Below are 20,445 nucleotides of genomic sequence, written 5' to 3' on the forward strand. Positions count from 1 at the left end.
AAACAAAGACATAAAATATGAATAAAAATGCGAATAAAATAATTAATGTCTGAGATGTATTGGTGGTTGGGACTTGCGAATTTGAAATTGGATTGGTTGTTGTGTTGTGAAATTGACGTCGAATTGTTCGACGGGCAGGCTGATAAACAAAGGAGACGCTGCCCAATTTTCGGGAAAATTAATCCCGAAAATATGGGAACGTAATCTATAATTATCGGAGATGTCGAATAATCATATACAATTATATTACATGAACTGGACTGCGATTGAGACAAGATAATTTATAAATAATCGATTACCCTGTTTTTCAAAACGACGAGTATACGTATTTTCTGAAAATAAATACCGAACCGGATTTCGAAGATGTGAACCATAATTGCTATGTGTATTTTGATAATACATATAAATATGAATTCGGTTATGAAATCGTATGGGTAGAATATGATGACGATTTGATGTTAACCTTGAGCGGTTATCTGAATTAGGGTATTTCAACCCTGTAGGTTTAGACGGAAGAACTGAGACGTGACATCGGGCTAGGAACGATCTAGTGATTAGACGTCGAGATCAACGAAGTTCCAATTGAAGGATCTGAATGTTGGGATCATATCGAGAATAGGATAGAAGTTTGACGATAAAGCCGAATGATTAAAGTCGAACCAAAGTTAACCGATAATAGTGGTTAAAGCTTATTGAAGCAAGTATTCTGGATTTTTCTTTTAAATACTGCAAGTACTCTTGAATTTTCTTTTAATTATTGCAAATATTTATTCATTCCTATTCTAAATTCAGAATAGTTAAATGTTTTACATTTCACGGTAATTACTCTGATTATGCATGTTCGTTTACTCTTGTTCATATAATCCGATTGCTCTCTTGAGCAGATACCCATTCTTTCGGGTTATTTGCGAACCCTGAATTGGGATGTTTTGAATTCAAAATGGTTTGACATCAAAATACTCTACGGGCTGGATAGTGATATTTTGGGGATTGAGTTTTACTTAATCCTGAGGACCGGGATGACTGGTACCTCGAGCTGGGCCGTAGTGCCTGGGGACCCGACTAGATCTATATATTGAGATATAGATCTGCATTATATTCTGACTGATCAGCAGAATATAGATGCGAACTAGTGTCCAGTCTAATTTATTGTTGATCGCCATTAATGGCATTCCTTCTTGAAATAAAATATGATTATGGTTTAAAGTTATTCTTTCTTAACACTCAGTTTCGGGAAATTATAATGTTTCTAAATAAATTCGAGGTTCAGATTGTTGCTGCAGCATTAGTTGCTCAGTGATAATAAGAATCTTGAATGAATTGAGATCTTCTTAATTATTCAACCGTCCTTATCAGGCTGGTTTAGCAGGCTAAGTCTATGGAAACTTTGTCGATAATGATGGATATTGAATAGTTAGGAATTTCTTGAACGTCGTTTTATGAATAGTTGTTGCATTCGTTGCTCAAGTATGAAGGGTTACCAGAAGATATTTTGAAAACACGCAATTCTGAAGCTCTTACAAAAATGTCATTATTTCCTATGTGATTTATAGCAATGCAAATCAAATTGATTTTAAGATAATGAACTATATCCTTTAAATGATTTCGTGTTTCGCTCTTCAAAATATTTCAGAGATTTTGTCCGGAAGTTTTCTTTGATATTAATGTTTGAAACTCAAAATATATACTTGCTGGGCATTTTTGGCTCACTCTTGCTTTGTAAATTCTTATTTCTGCCAGAAACAGATAAGGATAAAAAGTGAATAGCTTTGACAGACAACAGAAGTTAGAGAAAGTTCCGCTGCGAGAGGTTGAAGGTGTTAGAGGAATGTGACAAGAGCATTAGTTCAAAGGTATCTATACTTGTATTTTAGTTATTGTGAGTTGTAAAGGGTTAGATTCTTGTTTCATACCATAACCTGTAAACGATCCGGATTCAAGGGGTTATTTATTTACTTATTTATTTTATGTAATAATTGTTTAGTGACACCAAATCTTGACCCCGGATTTGGGATGTTACAGTTGGCATCAGAGTTGCAGGTTATTGGTTACTGAAATAAGAATAGGTGAGAGTAAGATAGGAATGATAGGTCGTACAAGATAGGAAAGACCCTAGGCATATTCAGGATAAATTGAGTTGAGTGCGAATTAGGGTTAGCAGATCCGATAAGGAATTGGTAAGATAGGATTGATGAGAAAGTGTAAGGTGAATATCACAACATCATAGGTATATTGAAACCTCAGATCATACAATAATGAGAGATCGATAGATCGACGGACGGAGATTGGGTATGTTACCCAACTGTTCATGCGATTTTGAGAAAATGCGATTGATTCTCGTGAGAACTCGTGAAAGGCATGTTAGGTGAACTAAGAATTAGGTATTAGGACGAGTTCCACGTCGAAGGCAACTAGTTGATGGAAGCGGATGAAGAACCAACATTGCACGTTGTGAGGGTACCACCGTTGCGAGAAGATTCTTCTCACCCATCGGGAGCTGCGCAAGGAATAATATTTACCTTTCTAGATATAGGTAAGATTAGCAAGGAAATGCGACCCTATCTACCGACAGAACACCGAATCACTCACGTGGGTGTGAGGATAACGCAAGAACGATGACAAGAATGTTAAAGACATTACTACATGTAGCGTTGCGATAAAATTGCGAATAAGATGATTTACGACGGTGAAGGAAGTTTCGGCGACTAATCTGTGTGAGCTGAATCCGAGGAAATATAGAAGAGGTACTACTTAAGTTCTTGTTATTATAAACAGAAAATGACCTAAAAAGAAGAATAAAATTAGATTCAGTATTGTTAATTCAAAGGGCCCAGTAGACCCATCAGTAGGGAGAAGGTTTAAGGTTTGCTGTGAAAAATGAAAGTAAATGTTGTTTAATAAAATCAACAATTAAATCAACATATTAAAATATTATTTACCCCAATTTATAAAATTATTAAAATTTAACGAGATTCGTGAATCGAAAGGACGAAAGATGATTGAAGGAGATGGCACAATCTTCTGGATGGTGAAAGAGGAATCATATTTTATCGACAAAACTGAGGCGTTGCGTGGTCGATGGGTATTTTATACGGAATAAATGGAATCTAAATTAATGGTTATAAATTTCGGAAGGACGCGATTAAGATCAAATTATTGAAGTAGTTGATGTGAAGGCATTTCTAAGAAGCATTTTGAAGCAATGATGTGACTTGAATCGTGAACCTGTATCCGCACGATCCTGAAGGCATACGTAAGTGAAGCGTGGAGGTGATCGGCACTGACATTCTTTCTTCTGATACGGTGATATATGTTTTTCTTGATTTTTGAATATGTAGGAGCTTCTTCAGTTGATAAATTATATGAGGCGAAAACGAAAGAAAATTTCTGGGTGTTCAAATTGAATTAATTGTTCAGAAAACAATTGTTGGCAAGACCAAATAACAGATCAATTGTTGGCATAAAATGGGTGTTCAGAAACAGAACTGACAGTGATGGCATAATTACAAGGAATGAAGCAAGGCTGGTTGCTAAAGGTTACTCTCAACAGGAGGGTATTGATTATGATGAAACATTTGCACCAGTTGCTAGATTGGAATGCATAAGAATCTTTTTGGCTTATGTTGCTCACAAAAAGTTTAAAATCTTTCTAATGGATGTGAAAAGTACTTTTCTTAATGGAGAATTGGAAGAAGAGGTATATGTTGAACAACCTCCAAGCTTTGTAGATTCAAAATTTCCAAATCATGTCTACAGGCTTGATAAAGCACTATATGGCCTTAAGCAAGCTCCAAGAGCATGGTATGCGACTTTAGCTCAATTGCTTCTGGAAAGTGGATTTAACAGAGGCACAATTGATAAAACATTGTTCTACCTCAACCATGGAAAGGACTTACTTTTAGTACAAATATATGTTGATGATATCATATTTGGTTCTACAAATGCCAAACTCTGTGAAAAGTTTGCAAAGCTAATGCAGTCAAGATATCAAATGAGTATGATGGAAGAACTTAGTTATTTTCTGGGACTTCAAGTCAAGCAAAATGAAGAAGGTACTTTCATAAATTAATCCAAGTACACCAGAGATTTACTCAAGAAATTTAAGTTGCAAGACAGTTCAACTACATCCACTCCCATGGCCACAACAACCAAGTTAGATAAAGATACTGGTTCAACAGTAGATATTACTAACTACAGAGATTTCAGGCTGATCCAAGAGAACCTCATCTAATAGTTGTGAAAAGAATTTTCAAGTACCTCAATGGTACAGCTGATCTAGTATTGTGGTATCCTAGAGAATCAGAATTTAAGCTAATAGGTTACTTAGATGCATATTTTGCAGGATGCAAAATAGACAGGAAAAGTACTAGTGGAAGCTGCCAATTTATTGGTTTAGAAAGAAATAGAAATCAATTTCCACATCAATTGCAGAAGTATAATATATTGCTGCAGGAAGCTGTTGTGCACAAATTCTTTGGATGAAGATTCAGTTACTGGACTATGGGTTAAAATTTTCTAAAATACCTATTTACTGTGATAATCAAAGTGCAATTGCTATGACAGGTAATCCAGTTCAACACTCAATGACAAAGCACATCAGCATTAGGTACCATTTCATAAGAGAAGATGTGATGGAAGGTACAGTGGAATTGCATTTTGTTCCAATAGATCAACAACTAGCAGATATCTTCACAAAACCACTATTTGAAGCTACTTTTAAAAGAATGGTAAATGAACTTGGAATGGTTTTAGGTTCTTTCTCAAAATATGCTTAGTTTTTGTTCACATGCATCAGACTTTATGATCAGTGTTTACAGATTATCTTATCTTCATGTAATATGTGCTTAAATTGTAATACATTAAATACTGATTGTTATCTGATGTGAATCTACATACTCTGATAGTGTTTTGAATATTCTGTGACTATTCAATCCAATGAGGATATATGTGCTAAATGCTGACCTAGTAGTCTTTAACATACTAGAAATCTCATGTTTGAATTAGTTGTTTATGTGGAAATTCTTTAACACAAGAAAATTCTGATGTTGAGCTTAGTCAAATTTACTTTGTATATCTTATTACTAAGTCACAAACTAGATTCTTGCTTCTTATCTATCAAATTCTGATGTCAGTAAATCTTAAGGATGAACCAAATGCTTGATAAGCCTCACTTATCTGAAGAAAAGAAAAGAAAAGAAAAGAAAAATTGAAGCCATGTACTCCTTTGAGATCTAGAGTAAATATGTGGAAGGGAAGACCCAAGTGCATTGCTGGTATTAAACAATATGCATTAGAAAAGAAAATAAATTTTTCTTGGTGACTTTTCACATTCTCTGATTACTGGAAAAATACTCCGATAAAAGCATAAATTCTGATAGCAGTTGTGAATCACTTACACTAAGAAGCCACTGTAAAAAGGAATTTTAAAAGATGCATAAAATGAGGACAAACAGTTGAGGTGGATTCTTGCATAAATTTGTTCTATAGTAGACTTCATAATTAATGATAGATTTTAAGCACTTTTTTTAGTTATGCCTTATTTCTAAGATGTACTAAAGTTTATCAGACTTTAATCTTTATCTGATATGTTGCTAATGCACACACTATCACTCCATATGAATGATGAAAATTACTGTGGTGATTAAGTTGTTTTAGACAAACAGTTAAGTGTCATTTGCATAAATTCTGAGGACAAGTTCTGATGGAAGTTCTGATGCTTAAACTCTAAAGAAACAAGTCAGTATTTGTATGAAGAATCACATAAACAAACATTCACTTTTTGAGTATAGAAGCCATGTTCAGATGACCGTTAAAATCTGATAATAGTCAAGTTCTGATTATAAATCCTGATGCAAACTCTGATGCTTACGTGACATTATTTATTTACTTGACTTATTTGTGGTAAATACTGTAACGGTCACATTTTATCAGAATATAATTAGGTGAGATAAAAATAGTCATAATCATTTAGTAAGTGGGAAGCGTGTTTTCCTTGAAACACTGCATGTGCACATTGATTACTGCTTAATACCCGTGCCCACTAATAATGTTTTGACTAATGATATGCTGCCAGGTGTCTAAAGTCTGTTCTGCTTCAATCATAACAGTTGTAAAAAAGAGAGTATATATATGGGAGTTAAAATATTTTATAATCTTTTACCTACTTTTCTTTCTCTAATCTCTCTTATTCTCTCTCTCATTAATATTCTCTAAAGCTATTTTCTTACAGGACTTTTATCAAATACCTTGTGCACACTCTATTTTCTCACTTATTTCTTATAGAAATGGCACCAAAAGATATAGTTTTCAATGGAGCTAAGTTTGTTCCTAACAACTACTCAACTATTCTCTCTAAGGATGAAGCTCCATCAGAACTTCACTTCATCCAAGACTTTTTGTTTCGAAGTGAAATAGGCTATGCTTTGACCCAACCTGAAGCAATCTCAGGGACTCAGATGTTGGAGTTCTGGAGGTCAGGAGTTTATGATAATGGTGGTGCTAATGGGTCCCCAAGCATCATATTTATAACATGGGAGGATGCACATGTGGTGACTTTGGCCACAGTTCGACAAGCACTCCAATTGCCAGAAAACTGCACTTATTTAACAGTTGAGGAGCCAGCTCTTCAACAGCTCATGGCCAATCTGGGCTATGAAAAGACTTTGGCAAAGTTTGGACAATTGAAGAGACCCCACATAAGGAGGGAATTGAGTTTCTTCTTTGATTGCATCACCAGAACTTTTGCAAACAAATTGTAACAACCGTACTTTATATTTCCCTACTTAATATAAATGTGACTTGCAAAGTTTGGTCAATCGTTTACTTTATTTTATTTAAATTCTGTTTTGAGAAGAAAATAATTAGATAATTGCTTAGAATCGATGCGTTAAATATTTAAGTGGCAAGTCAAACCTAGCGTTTATTGAGACAATTATAGTTATATTAAAAAAATAAATAATAATAAACAGTTATATTGAGTGAAATTATTCATAAAATAGCCAGCAAACTAAACTCTCAAATAATTGAGAGCGATATTGAGGTTTTAAAATATGGATACACGAGATATTAGCCATATATATAATAATATTTTAAGCAAAAGATATTTTAGAAATAATGAAATTCTAGTTGGAACGGAAAAAAATAAATAGATATCTCATATTCATTATTGTTGGGAAATATTGATGGAAAGTACGAAATAAAATTTGTAAATTATTTTTGAACTCTAAAGCGAGCATTTTTTTTAAATAAACTATTTTTTTTAAAAGAGTGTCTCTTTTTATAAATATTTTCCAATAAGTTAACCTCGAATATTTTTCTTTAAAATTCTATAGTATACTCGATTATTTATTTGTATTTTATTTAGAAAAAAGATATTTTTACAACTCTATTATTAAGATAAAAAATATTCTTATTTTTGTACAAGATATTTTGAAGGGAAGAATTTAGAGAAAGATAGTTTTGGAAATTAGATATGTTGTAAATTACTAATAAACTAATACAGATATTTTGGGGGAGGGAGAAGATATTTTGAGAATATACTAATAAAATATTGGAAGATATTTTGTAGAGAGAAATCTAGAAACTAAGATATTTTTTTAGGATAAATCTAGAACCAAAATATCTTCAAGGATGAATAATAAAATAATAGAGATATTTTTAGAAGCATTCTCTAGAAGTTCCTACACCATTCTCTAACAATTACTAGGAGCTATAAATAGATTGGGTTAGAGGACATATTTCATTTTTTCAAGCACTAAATATATAAGTATTAAAGAGATATATATAATATACATATAAATATATTAAATTAAAGGAGAAATCAAGGTTAGTAGAAGGGTTAATTGAAGATCAAGAGGAGTCTAATTGAGGAAAGTTGCTTGATCAAATTCTCAAATAAGGTAAATTCATTTACTTTTATTCTTATTCTATTTTTTTTAGATATATCTGTTTATGGTAGAATTGCTTAATTAAGGCTCTATAGTAGCTAATCAATTAGGGATTTATATTTAATTCTACTGATTCCAATTTAATTAGAATAATGTGATAAAATTATTTTTGTGTTGAAATTATGTATTTTGCATCTAATTTAACAAGGAAGTAAAGTGTTAAATAAATGGGTTTGGTATTGGGCTTTAGTGATTTGTTTTTTTTTTGTGTTGTACGTATAAGTGTAAATAGGGTAGTAAAAAATTAGGAGTTTGGGGTGTTGTTGTTATTGGCTTCGGGAGAAACGGGGGTACGGGTGGAGACCACCACCAGCCGCGGCGGCAACGACGGTGGTGGCGGGTGGTTAGTCGGAGACGATGAAAATAAAGGGGGAGATGAGAGATTTTGGTGAGTGGGTGAGAGTTAATTGAGAAGAGAGATTTTGGTGAGTGGGTGAGAGTTAATTGAGAGGAGGGAGTTGTAGTTGTGTGATGTTGGTATAGGGGAAGGGGGATGACGGCGGAGCCACCACTAACGTGTGGTGGTGTTCGGCAGTTGCGGCGGAGAAAGAGGGAGAGAGAGAGAGAACAGCCGCGAGAGAGAGAGGAGAGGAGTGGAGGCGACCGGAAAAATTCAAGATTCGCCGGAATTTTTGTTCGGAGTTGATTTTTGAAAAATGGGTTTGGGCAATCAGTAGATCGGGTCATGGGTAATGTTTTTGTGTGATTTGTTCGGAGTTTTGAAAGTGGCCGGAAACCGCCGCCGGCGGCAGCGGCAGGCAGAGGAGGGTGGCGCCGGCGGAGGAGGGTGGTGGTGATGGAAGTCAAGGGTTGAGGGGAAAGAGACAAGGGTAAATTAGTAAAATGATAAAACAAAAATGGTAAGTAGAATTAAGTCAAAACAGAAAATAAAAAAAATAATAAAAGGAAAGTAATAAAATATTAAAAGGGAGTGAGTATGGAATTTAAAATTTTGTTATAAAAGGAAAGTAAATAAAAGTATATTGGAGAGAGAATTTAAAATAGAATAATGGATTCAAGTAGAAGTTTAAAATGTTAAGGATAAATTAATTTTTATGGGAAATAATATTAAATGATGGTTAAGATGAAAATATGTTAGAGAATATTAAAAATAAATTATTAGAGGCGAGAATAAAAATATAATAATATGTAAAGAATCCGTTTTAATAATGGGTATTTAAAATATATTATTTTCCAAGTAATAGGAATTCATCGAATAAGTCAAATAAATATGTTAGAGTAATGGCGTAAGAACCACAACTAATTTATTAATATTTATTTGTGATAGTAAATTCAGTGAGAGGAACCTTAAAATAGAGGGTGAAAAATATTATTTTTGGAAATTGTGAGCGCATATTAGCTGGAAATTCAGGCAAGTATATTTTGTTTCTATCTTAATTTATTTTGAAAGTGTGTTGTTTAATATTGCTTATTTTTGAAATCATTATTATTTCGTCAATGTATTCCGGACTTTTGTCAATTTGTTTCTTAAGTTATTTATTGCTAGTTCCTGCAATGATACTCAACACTCTAATTTGAAACATTGACATTTTTTTTTAAAATTGATTTATATTATATATAGTTATACTCAACAATGGATTTCAAGCTTCAATATATTTTTGGAATTTCAAATTTAAATAGCAACCATTGGTGAAAATATTTTTATTAATGGTCTTCTTACAATTATGTTCATTGATATTAAACTATTATTAGTATTACTGGATAAAGTTGTTGAATACACCTAATTACCTCGACTACGATCGTTGTGTGAACATTCTTGCTCATCGAGTTGGATCCATTGTTCGGATCAACTTAAAGTATATATATGATATTTTGATACTAAATATATATATATATATTGGTGTATGTATTATATTAATTAAAGGTTTTTCAAATCATGACTACGATTTCATTATAATATTATATAAATAATTATATTCAAACTAATTATCTCTATATGATATTTAAAAATCATCACGTTGGTATATTACAACAGCGTTATTGAAATTTTTCCTTGGAATTGATTTCCCTCAATTGTTCGAGATAATCACCTCTTTTGCCAACTATCGGGTACATAGTTCGTACTGGTAAATTATATTCGATTCCATTATAAAAAACCGACCTATTGTTCAGGTCTGGACTATTATTGTTATGAAAGATATCTTCAGTTTTTCTCAAATAATTCAAACGTGTGAGATTTTTGTGGGATGAGTTCCTCCTAACTGGTCAACGCGGTTTAACCTGCGGAAGTTGAAAATAACTCGTACAACCGTCAAGAGAGAGACGGAGCGGTTATTTGGATAAATATATTTTATCGGCTCAAATGTAGCCGAGGGTTGAGACGTTAACCCCTTTTAGGCCGGCCATATTAATGTATGTTTGCGAGCTGTACTACGAGCCGTGATCGGGCAAGTGTAAGTTCGCGGGTGAAAGTACTTGGCGATAGTTGATCGCATTGCTGTGGCACTGAGGTGGAAAATGACCAGTTTCTGATAAATTGTTGAGCATTGCCAATTTCGAGAATTCTACTGTTGTGTGAGTAAATTTGATAAATGATTTATATGTATGCTGTTGATATTTTGCACATCCCCTATCGCTTTGTATTGAATAGTTTTGGTAAATTCCTAATTTTATTGTTGAACTGGATATACTTGTTGAGCATATTATGCTCACCCTTGTGTTATATTATTATTCTTAAACAGTAAAGTGTGAGGACGGAAATGACGAACAGTTAGTCAGAGCTCGGAAAGGGAAGGCACTCGTAAGGTGTAATTCAGAGTAGACAGTACCTAGTATAATTATCGGGTTGACATAGTCACCTATATAAATAAATTTGTAAGACTTGTACTCTCGGTATGTAATAATAATAAGATAATGTGATGAAAGATCTTGAGACTTGTGGGGAATGGAATCCCATCCCTTAATAAAATATATTATATGTATGGAATAAATTGTGCAGGTACAGAGCATGGTATCGTAACGACCTAAATCCAGGTAAGGTGGGTATGGGGGCGTTACATGGATGGTATCAGAGCTGTAGTTATATTACCTAGGATACACGATACCTTAGGTATATAACTCTATAGAGATATATAAATATTCGAGTAATAACAATGATAATGAACACCGAGAGTATAGGATACTCGATAAAAATAAAAGATAATTATTAAAAGCGTCGCTTACGGTCAAACGATAGAGATAATAAACATATAAGTATATAAATTTATGAGAACAATATTATAATAAAGCATAAAGTGGAAGCTCGATAATAATTATTTATAAATTTCCTTTATAGATGGCAGGCCATATATCAGCTAGAGACAGATCACCTACTCCCTTTCCACGAGAGGTCGTGGACTCTAGTTCAGACACAAATCCTTCAGAGGCTTACATGATAGTATCTAGCGACTCAGAGACTGATCCTCACAAGACATTCAGACCCCCGACTATGGATTCAGATGACACTTCAGTCCAGGAGATACCACCTCCACCTCCTGTTATTGTAGATCTTATGGATACACCACCACAGGATATAACTTTTCGGTCTCTAGTGGACCAGACTGTAGATGGGACAGTGACTCCTAGTTTCAGATCCCTATCTCCATTGACTACACAACCATCTCTTATTTTGTCGGTTTCTACACCGGTTATCTCTACTATTGTTACTCCTTCGCGCGGGGATGATCCTGCGTTGGCCGAGTTGGTGAGACACTTTCACCCGACTTTTCCAGTTACTTCTTCAGTTATTCTTGGTATGCCGATATCAGATAGGTACCAGTTTGAGTCTCTTCTTCCTGGGACTACTCCTTCTACCGTTGGTATGGGTACTTCTAGTGCTATGACTGTAGATTTTGTCGTTGTTAGTCAGGGATCCCATACTTCATTAGCTGCCATATCACCTGCCTTGGTCTCTACTATGGTCACACCCACTCCCGTGTGTGACACTGCTCCTGCTACCCCACCGATACCCCCTGTTGCTGCTGCTCCCGATCAGGGTATACCACTATTTATAGATCCTATTACTTAGATGGGTTACCAGTTAGAGACTATTCCTGCATTCCTATATGATGAGCTCAGGGGTGCATATGATGACCTGTTCGTGCGGTATAGAGATGTTTTTGTGACTAGGGAGGCTTTGATTAGGATGATTGCAGATATGACAGTTCCTCCACTAGCTGATGATGACCATGTCCGTAGGAGTGTTGTGTATGAGAATGTGTCATAGACTGCTGCTTCTATGGTCACTGGGATGCAGACTGAGGTTGATAGTCTTCCATCCACTAGTTCTAGGGTTGTTAATAGGGATGAGGTGTCCAGGATTCTCAGAGATGGTCGTACCGAGTTTGTACGCCATGTGAGCGAGCTGTTTGGCCCCCGTGATGGAGTATCTATGACTTTGACTTTTGGGAGAGATGACATATATACATATCCGCTTGTCCATCTCCATCTTTTGCTAGACGGTATATATATACGATGATATTAGTCGAAGACCGGGTATATGAGTCTTTTGTATAGCTTGACTTGACCAGACAGCTGCAGACTTTATTTTTTTTTAGGCATGATGTAGCTACCCGCTGAAGACCTAGATAGGTTCTTATATGTATTCTAGACTGATGTAGTAGGATTTTCTGATGTATTCACACTTATGACTCTGGATGTATTATGTCTCTGGTTGTACCGTACTCTATTCCAGACTTGGTACCGTTTATTATGATGATGATATACCCGAAGGGGTACCTATTTTGATGTTATGATTATGACTGTTAGACATTATTGCTTTATAAACTTGTACACTGTAAGCCATGGTGATAAATTCAAAAAAAAATGTATTTTCAAAACACGATTTTTAATTACTCGACACAAATTATTTAAAAAGGAGGTAACGGAAACTGTTTTCTTAAAAATATCTAACTAAATAATTTCCATAACACATGATTTCTCTTCGATAGAAAGAATTTTTATCAATTAAAATATTAAATGTTTTCAAACTATTAAGAATTTTGATTACACAATAAAACACCGATTTATCCTTTTCATCTAAACTTAGAATTTTTTTTTCCGAATATTGTCAAAAAAAATGTTTGGCAATTCATCATGGCAACAGTGTGATCATACCTGCATATTAAATTCTTGAAAACCGGATACTCCATGAGTATCACATATTATATTGTTGTCTAGTCACCGTTAATGTTTACTCTTATTAGTGAAAGATGCTACCAAAAAGAGGAGGTAGACCCCCAGTTAACCAAGGTCCAATCAATGGACCCAACCAAGGCGGACAAAATGCTAACGCTCCACCGGATCCTAATGATCCCATAGTTAGACTGGCAGAATTACTCAACCAGCATCGTCAGAACCAACCACCAGTAGTTGGGGCTCCACCAGCAAGGCAAGCCCAAAATGTTGCCACCTTTAAGTCCTTCAAATCCTTGAACCCTCCAGAGTTTCATGGGACATCTGACCCTATTACTGCTAGGGTTTGGCTTAGGGAGATTGAGAAGACCTTTGAAATTGTTGGTGTCGAAAATGATAAGAAGACTATATTTGCGGCCTATATGCTCAAAAGAGAAGTTAACTATTGGTGGGAGGCTAAGAGAAACTTAGAAGGGACAGCTGTTATTCCTTGGGACAGGTTTATGGAACTATTCTTAGAAAAGTACTTTCCCCGACATATGGAAGCTCAAATGGAATTGAAGTTTCTTCCATTAAAGCAAGATAATATGACTGTGGCAGAGTATGAGAATAAATTCTCTGAACTATCTAGGTTTGTACCACATTATGTTGACACTGATGCGAAGAGAACTAGACATTTCCAGCAAGGGATGAAGCCCTGGATCCAGAACAAAGTTGTTGTATTAGAGTTTTTAGATTATGCCACACTGGTGCAGAAAGCACAGATTGTCGAGAGTGGGGCATATTTGTATCCAAAGGAGAAGGGTGGAAATAAGCGTAAGTTTCAGTCTGATGAAGGGAGTGTTAACTACAGACTTAACCGGAATGAGGGCAAGCGACCATTCGTGAAGAGAGAAGACCGGAAGCCTAATGATAAGAGGCTAGAGAATAAAGGAAATAATCAATTCCGAACCAATCCCACAACAAATTTGATTCAAGGAAGACCTCAGTGGCCAGAGTGCAAAACATGCGGGAAAAGGCATAATGGACGTTGTCGTTTGGAAGAAAGGACATGTTATACCTGTGGAAAGAAGGGACATCTATCCCCTAATTGCAAGGAGAAGACAGTGAATTGTTACGCGTGCGGGAAAAAGGGACATTATGCTTGAGAATGCTCCCAAAAGAATAAGGGAGATTCTGTACCCAGACTTGAAGCACCTCCACCGAGAGGAAGTACCAACAACAATGCCAAGCCTGTTGCGCGCACCTTCAACATGACTCTCAAGAATGCTCTGGAAGATAATGATGTGATTGCAAGTACATTACTATTGAATTCCGTGGATGCATGTGTGTTAATTGATTCCGGTGCAACTAAATCCTTCATATCTGAAAATTTTGTAAACAAATTGGGATTAGAACCGATACCTTTAGATGAAATTTTGGCAGTCGAGATTGCGAATCAAGAAGTTATTCCCGTTGGTCAGGTTTGTCAGGGATGTAAAATAGAAATTCAAGGGCAACCCTTCTATGTTGACCTTATTCCATTTAGGTTAAGAGAATTTGATGTAATTCTAGGGATGGATTGGTTAGCTCGTTATGATGCACAAATTAATTGTAGATCTAAACGAGTTAACTTAAAAGACCAGATAATAAGAGGATCACGTTACGAGGGCAGAAGCAGGCCCACAAATTTTTGACCGCACTACAAGCAAAGGGATTGTTACGCCAAGGCTGTCAGTCTTATTTAGCTGTAGCGCCCCAAAACCTGGGGTCAGGAGTCTCGGAGGCCACACCATCTAAACTCACACAACTCACACTACAGTATATAAATACTCACGCTTCACGACCCCACACTTATCACACACACACACACACACACACTTACAGGTTATTGTCTTGGAAACGAACCATCATAACTAGAGTAATTGTCAACCATCAAGTGATATTTATTACAACCCAAAAGTAATTAATCTTACCGGGGAGTGACCTTTAGGTAAGGCTATTTCGTCGGCCAAATATACGTTTCTTGTTTCTTACCTTACATAAGTCACACTTATAAATAAGCCGAACTATAAACAACTGAAAACTAATCCAGCTTATTCTGACTACCTGTGGTACAACACAAAACAATCTACGGAACAGTTGGCCATTTCCTACCCGTTTCCTGGCTGTAGTTCTCATGGCAGGCATCTTGATTCACTGTTGTGTTGTATAAATTTAAGAACACAAGTATGAGCTATAATGCCCATCATAATAATGTACAGTATGAAAATGACTGCATGATGACATCATATATGATAATTATGTTTTATTCAAAAATAGTTTTTCTTGGTGATACACACCTTCTTATGAAAACAATTCTTTAAGGGATTTTAATATCCTGCGAATACCTTAATAGTAATCCCAACACCTAGGCTTGGGTTACGGTATTGCATCTCAATTCCAATTGGAAGAATTAGGACATTTGTTGGAGCCACCGCATATGATGATCAGTCGTACTGCGATAAAAGTAACCTTTTCTACTAGTAGAAGGACGACACCTTCACGTCTCGGTTATCACCCTTGCCGCATACGGGCTATGTGTCCTCATTTTGGGTATACACACACTTCACAGGTCCATAGGTACTTATTGTACCGTCTTCTATGGTACCAGTAGTCTATCTAATACACAAAGTACTTGGATCCTACCCCTCCCTTGTCCTTTAGGAAATCCTATCATATCTCGAGAACTCGAACCGCATCGAAGTTCCTCCAAGCGTTTTGCTTGTTGATAGGCATAGCTTTACTGTATATATATATGTATGTACTTCCGAAAGTTTCGGAGGAAGTACTAAGGATGTGAGTTGACCGTTGTCAACAGATAATTAAATAATGGGAAAAGTTTCTCCTTGAAACTATATTCAAAATATTAAATAAGTCGGGATAATATTCTCCGACGATCTGAAATTACTCGGATGATTTTTCGAAATCAGAAAGCATGTTATAAATCAGGATCTATGATTTTAAATCAAAATAAACCCTTTAATAATAATTAATAATTAAATGATAATCGATAAATAATTAAACCTCGAATGAATTTACTCTTCAAAAGAGTATTTAAAATAATATTCCTCAAATAGTTTATGTTTACGCAATTAATAATCTTTAATGATTAATCAGGTTTGAAATAAATAATTGCTGGGGTATACTATGCCCATGATAAAAGAATAAGTATATAGTATTTATTATTCGAATCAATAAAATATAGTTGAGGGAATATGATCGTTGGGAAATCGTTTTAATAAAAGTTCGAGGGGTTTTAATGTTTGGTAAGTGGACGTTGAGTCCCTTTTAAAATGTACTATTATGGACTTATAACCATCCTATAATATCACCGGAATGATTCCCGTGTTTTATCTTAAATCCCGACCGACTCTCGGTCTCATATAATATGTCACGCTTAAAGCAAAATAAACATTTCACGATATATACTTATCGTACAACAACGCTACATTATGCGAAAATTCAACAACTATGTATCATGGCAAGCATGGTATTTATGCAATGATAGTAAAATAATCCTTTCACAACACAACAGTAAAATGGAGTTGGTTTCGTAAACTTTCCTAGGTATCTCGAGGTGGAGGATGCTCTATGTTTCGCCCGAAAATCTATACCCATAAACATATTTCATTTCGTTAGGTTCCGTTCTAATTTACGGCAACTCACACTCATGCTCTACTTATTATGCACCCTCTCAGCTTATATTACCCTTATTATCCTTTTAAGTCCTTATTCACATCGTGGTCGCTTCATTTTTCTAAGTATCTTAGGTTCATTTTTATTATCGTCGTCGGCTCCTCTTATGGATTCTTACGGTTTCTACTCGCGCATTCTCGGCTCCGATATTTTTAAAGAATTGAAAAATCATTATTTTCACTTGAAATTTTTATGGAAGTTAGGGAACTCAATATGTTACCCTCTATAAAAAAATTTCATGATTTATGAACACTTTTAAGTCTATCCTTTATATTTTCAAAGTTCGTAATTTGTAACAGTTTTTGTCGCATAAATTAGTTTTAGTAAAACGGCCATAACTTTTGATCCGTAAATCGGAATCAAGCGATTCAAGCGCCTAAACGATTATTATAACATTTTCTATCCTAAAAAAGGGTTATTTTCAAAAAACTACAGTTTGAAACTTCTGGACTTTCTGCAGAAACTTAAAGGTACGATTTGTTGGTTTTAACGAAGTTACGTTTACGATCGGGGTTTCGTTTACGGCCTAACTCTTAACACAACCACCAAAAATCATCATTCCATCATCAACACACAAAATCCTCTCAAGAAAAACTCAAGAACATCATGTTCTTGAGGCAAAAACAATCAACCTTAAATCTATTTAACTTAAACACCAAGATTTCATCAATACCACTCATTAAACTAGGTTCACTACCACATACTAAATGAATCTTAAATAAAGTTGGGCCAAAGATTTTTACCTTTCTTGAAAGCTTGAGATGTGTTCTTGAGGATGGTGGAGTCTTGGAAGTGCTTGGTATGATTTTTAGAACCTAAAACCACCATTGAAATCAAGAAACCAAAGAGAAATTACTATTCATACTATTCACCAGTGAGTTTCTTGATTTTATTTCACCCATCAAACCTTGATAAAAAGAGATGAAAGAATTTTCTTACCTTATTTTAATTGCTAGGAGGCTTGAGAATTAATGGGAAAATTTAACAAGAGCTAGAACTTTGAGTTTTGAATTTGAATTCCCCTTCTTTTTCATCAATAGCCGAATGGAAGCATCAAGGGGGTATTTATACTTCTCTTGGTTACTTAGCTTGGTTGATTTGCTAGGTTTCTTCTAGGAAGAAGGGGTGATATCTTTCCTTGATCTTTATTCTTCCTAGTATAGCATTCTAGGTTTATTCTTTGTAGCAAATCTTGGGGATAAATCTTTATAGCTTGCTAGGTTACAAGCTAAACTACATGGTTAGCTTCCTTAGCACACTATTTTGCTAGCTAGCTTGATCATCCTATGGTTAGATCACTATTTGATGAAGTAACCATGGTTACTTTCTTTCCATGGTTTAGTTAGTGCGTTACGTTTTTTTAATCGTTTACGCATTCGCTCGGTTGCTTAAACGTTTTCGTAATACTTACTCGTAAATGGTTCACGACGTAATTCCTTTCGTATTCATTCCTTATATTTTTAATTATCCTACTTGAATATAAATCCGTAGGGTTTTAATCTCGTAATTATATTGTGATTCCCGTAATCCTCGATGAGTCATAAATACGGTCATTTTTCAAAGTTCGTTTTCTTCGAAAACTAATAGCGTTTACATACACTCATTTGATACGTATAATCGTAATATCAACTCCAAAACTCATTTTGTCATGCACTACATAGTGTGGGCTCAAAAGTTTTTCCCGTCCGTCAGGGTTACTATTCATTCAAACATTTTACAAGGTCTCAAAAATTCGAGTTATTACAGTCTTCCCCTCTAACAAGGATTCCGTCCCGGAATCAATTAGAAAATAAGTGGGGATATCTATTCCTCATTGCATCTTCAAGTTCCCAAGTTGACTCTTCGACATTTTGATTTCTCCATAAGATCCTAACCAGCTTCACAGTCTTGTTCCTCAGCACTTGTTCTTTCTGGTCCATTATCCTTACTGGCTGCTCGATGTAGGTCAGGTCTGGTTGTAAATCTACCTGCTCGTATTCTATTACATATCACGCATTTGCATGGTACTTCCTTAACATGGACACGTGGAACACGTTGTGTACTTGTTGCAAATTAGGAGGCAAGGCGAGCTCATAAGCTAGAGGTCCTATTTTCCTCAAAATTTCAAAGGGTCCTATGAATCTGGGACTCAGCTTCCCTTTCTTTCCAAATCTCATCACTCCTTTCCACGGAGATACCTTCAATAGCACAAAATCTCCTACTGCATATTCCCTATCCTTTCTGGTCTGGTCGGTGTACTTCTTTTGTTTGTCCTGGGCTGCTACCAGTCTTTTCCTGATGAGTCCTACCATTTCCCTGGTCTGTTGGACTAACTCTGGTCCTAATATCTTGTGTTCTCCAACTTCATCCCAACACAGGGGAGAGCGACATCTCCTTCCGTAAAGAGCTTCATACGGGGGTATTCCTATGCTAGCGTGATGACTATTGTTGTAAGCAAATTCGATCAGGGGTAAGTGGTCATCCCAATTTCCTTTGAAATCAATGGAACATACTCGCAGCATATCTTCTAAGGTCTGAATAGTCCTTTCGCTTTGTCTATCATTCTGGGGGTGGTAAGCGGTACTCATGTTTAGTCTGGTGCCTACGCATTCCTGGAAGCTTCTCCAAACTTGGGAATTAAACCTCGAGTCTCTATCTGACACCATGGCTACCGGAACGCCGTCTACTATTTCCTTCAAGTAAATATCTACCAACTTGTCTATAGTGTATCTTTCGTTGATTGGTAGGAAGTGTGCGGACTTAGTCAATCTATCTATGATAACCCATATGGCATCACGATTGGTCTTTGTTCTTGGTAAGCCTGTCACAAAATCCATGGCTATATGCTCCAATTTCCATTCTGGAATCTCTAGGGGTCGTAATAGTCCACTAGGTCGCTGATGTTCAGCCTTCACTCTCTGGCATGTCAAGCACTTGCTGACCCACTCTACTACTTCTCTCTTCATGTTAGGCCACCAATAATATTCCTTAAGGTCACGGTACATTTTTGTACTTCCTGGGTGGATTGAATATCTAGAGTTGTGCCCTTCGTGCAACAGCTCATCCTTTAACTCTTGCACATTTGGAATCCAAATTCGGGACGCATACCTCATGATCCCTTTCTCATCCTGCTCGCATCTCACTTCTTCACCGGTCAATGTTCCTCGTTCCTCACTCATCTTCTTTTCCTGACATACTCGTATCTTTTCAGTCAGCTCTGGCACTAGCTTAATCTCAAATAATCCTTCCGTTCCCTTACCAGTCATTCTTATGTCAATTTCCATCTTCTCAAATTCCTTAATCAACTCCTCCGATTGCATTATCATCTTGAGTCTTTCCTTCCTACTAAGGGCGTCAGCCACCACATTGGCTTTACTTGGGTGATACAAAATTTCACAGTCGTAGTCTTTTATCAACTCTAACCATCTCCTCTGTCTCATGTTTAGTTCCTTCTGAGTGAAAATATATTTGAGGCTTTTATGGTCAGTGTAGATCTCGCATTTCTCACCGTATAGGTAGTGTCTCCAAATTTTCATGGCAAACACTATGGCTGCTAATTCTAGATCATGCGTAGGGTATCTGCTCTCATATTCCTTCAATTGCCGAGAGGCATACGCTTTAACTTTGCCGTGCTGCATCAGTACACATCCTAATCCTTTAAGTGATGTGT

General features: G+C 35.8%; 1 protein-coding gene across 1 annotated transcript; it reads left to right on the forward strand.

The window, feature by feature from the left end:
- The first annotated feature begins 14,332 nt into the window (after positions 1-14,332).
- On the forward strand, positions 14,333-14,755 carry LOC141665882 (uncharacterized). The gene has a single exon (XM_074471866.1). It carries the CDS (start codon positions 14,333-14,335, stop codon positions 14,753-14,755), a length of 423 nt encoding a protein of 140 aa, XP_074327967.1.
- The last annotated feature ends 5,690 nt before the right edge of the window (positions 14,756-20,445 follow it).

This window comes from Apium graveolens, chromosome 6 (genome assembly GCF_009905375.1).
Source record: "Apium graveolens cultivar Ventura chromosome 6, ASM990537v1, whole genome shotgun sequence".
NCBI lineage: Eukaryota > Viridiplantae > Streptophyta > Magnoliopsida > Apiales > Apiaceae > Apium > Apium graveolens.

What these genes read in the sequence shown, in the direction of transcription:
- LOC141665882 (XM_074471866.1), top strand. Translation starts at nt 14,333, where the DNA reads ATGACTCTCAAGAATGCTCTGGAAGATAATGATGTGATTGCAAGTACA.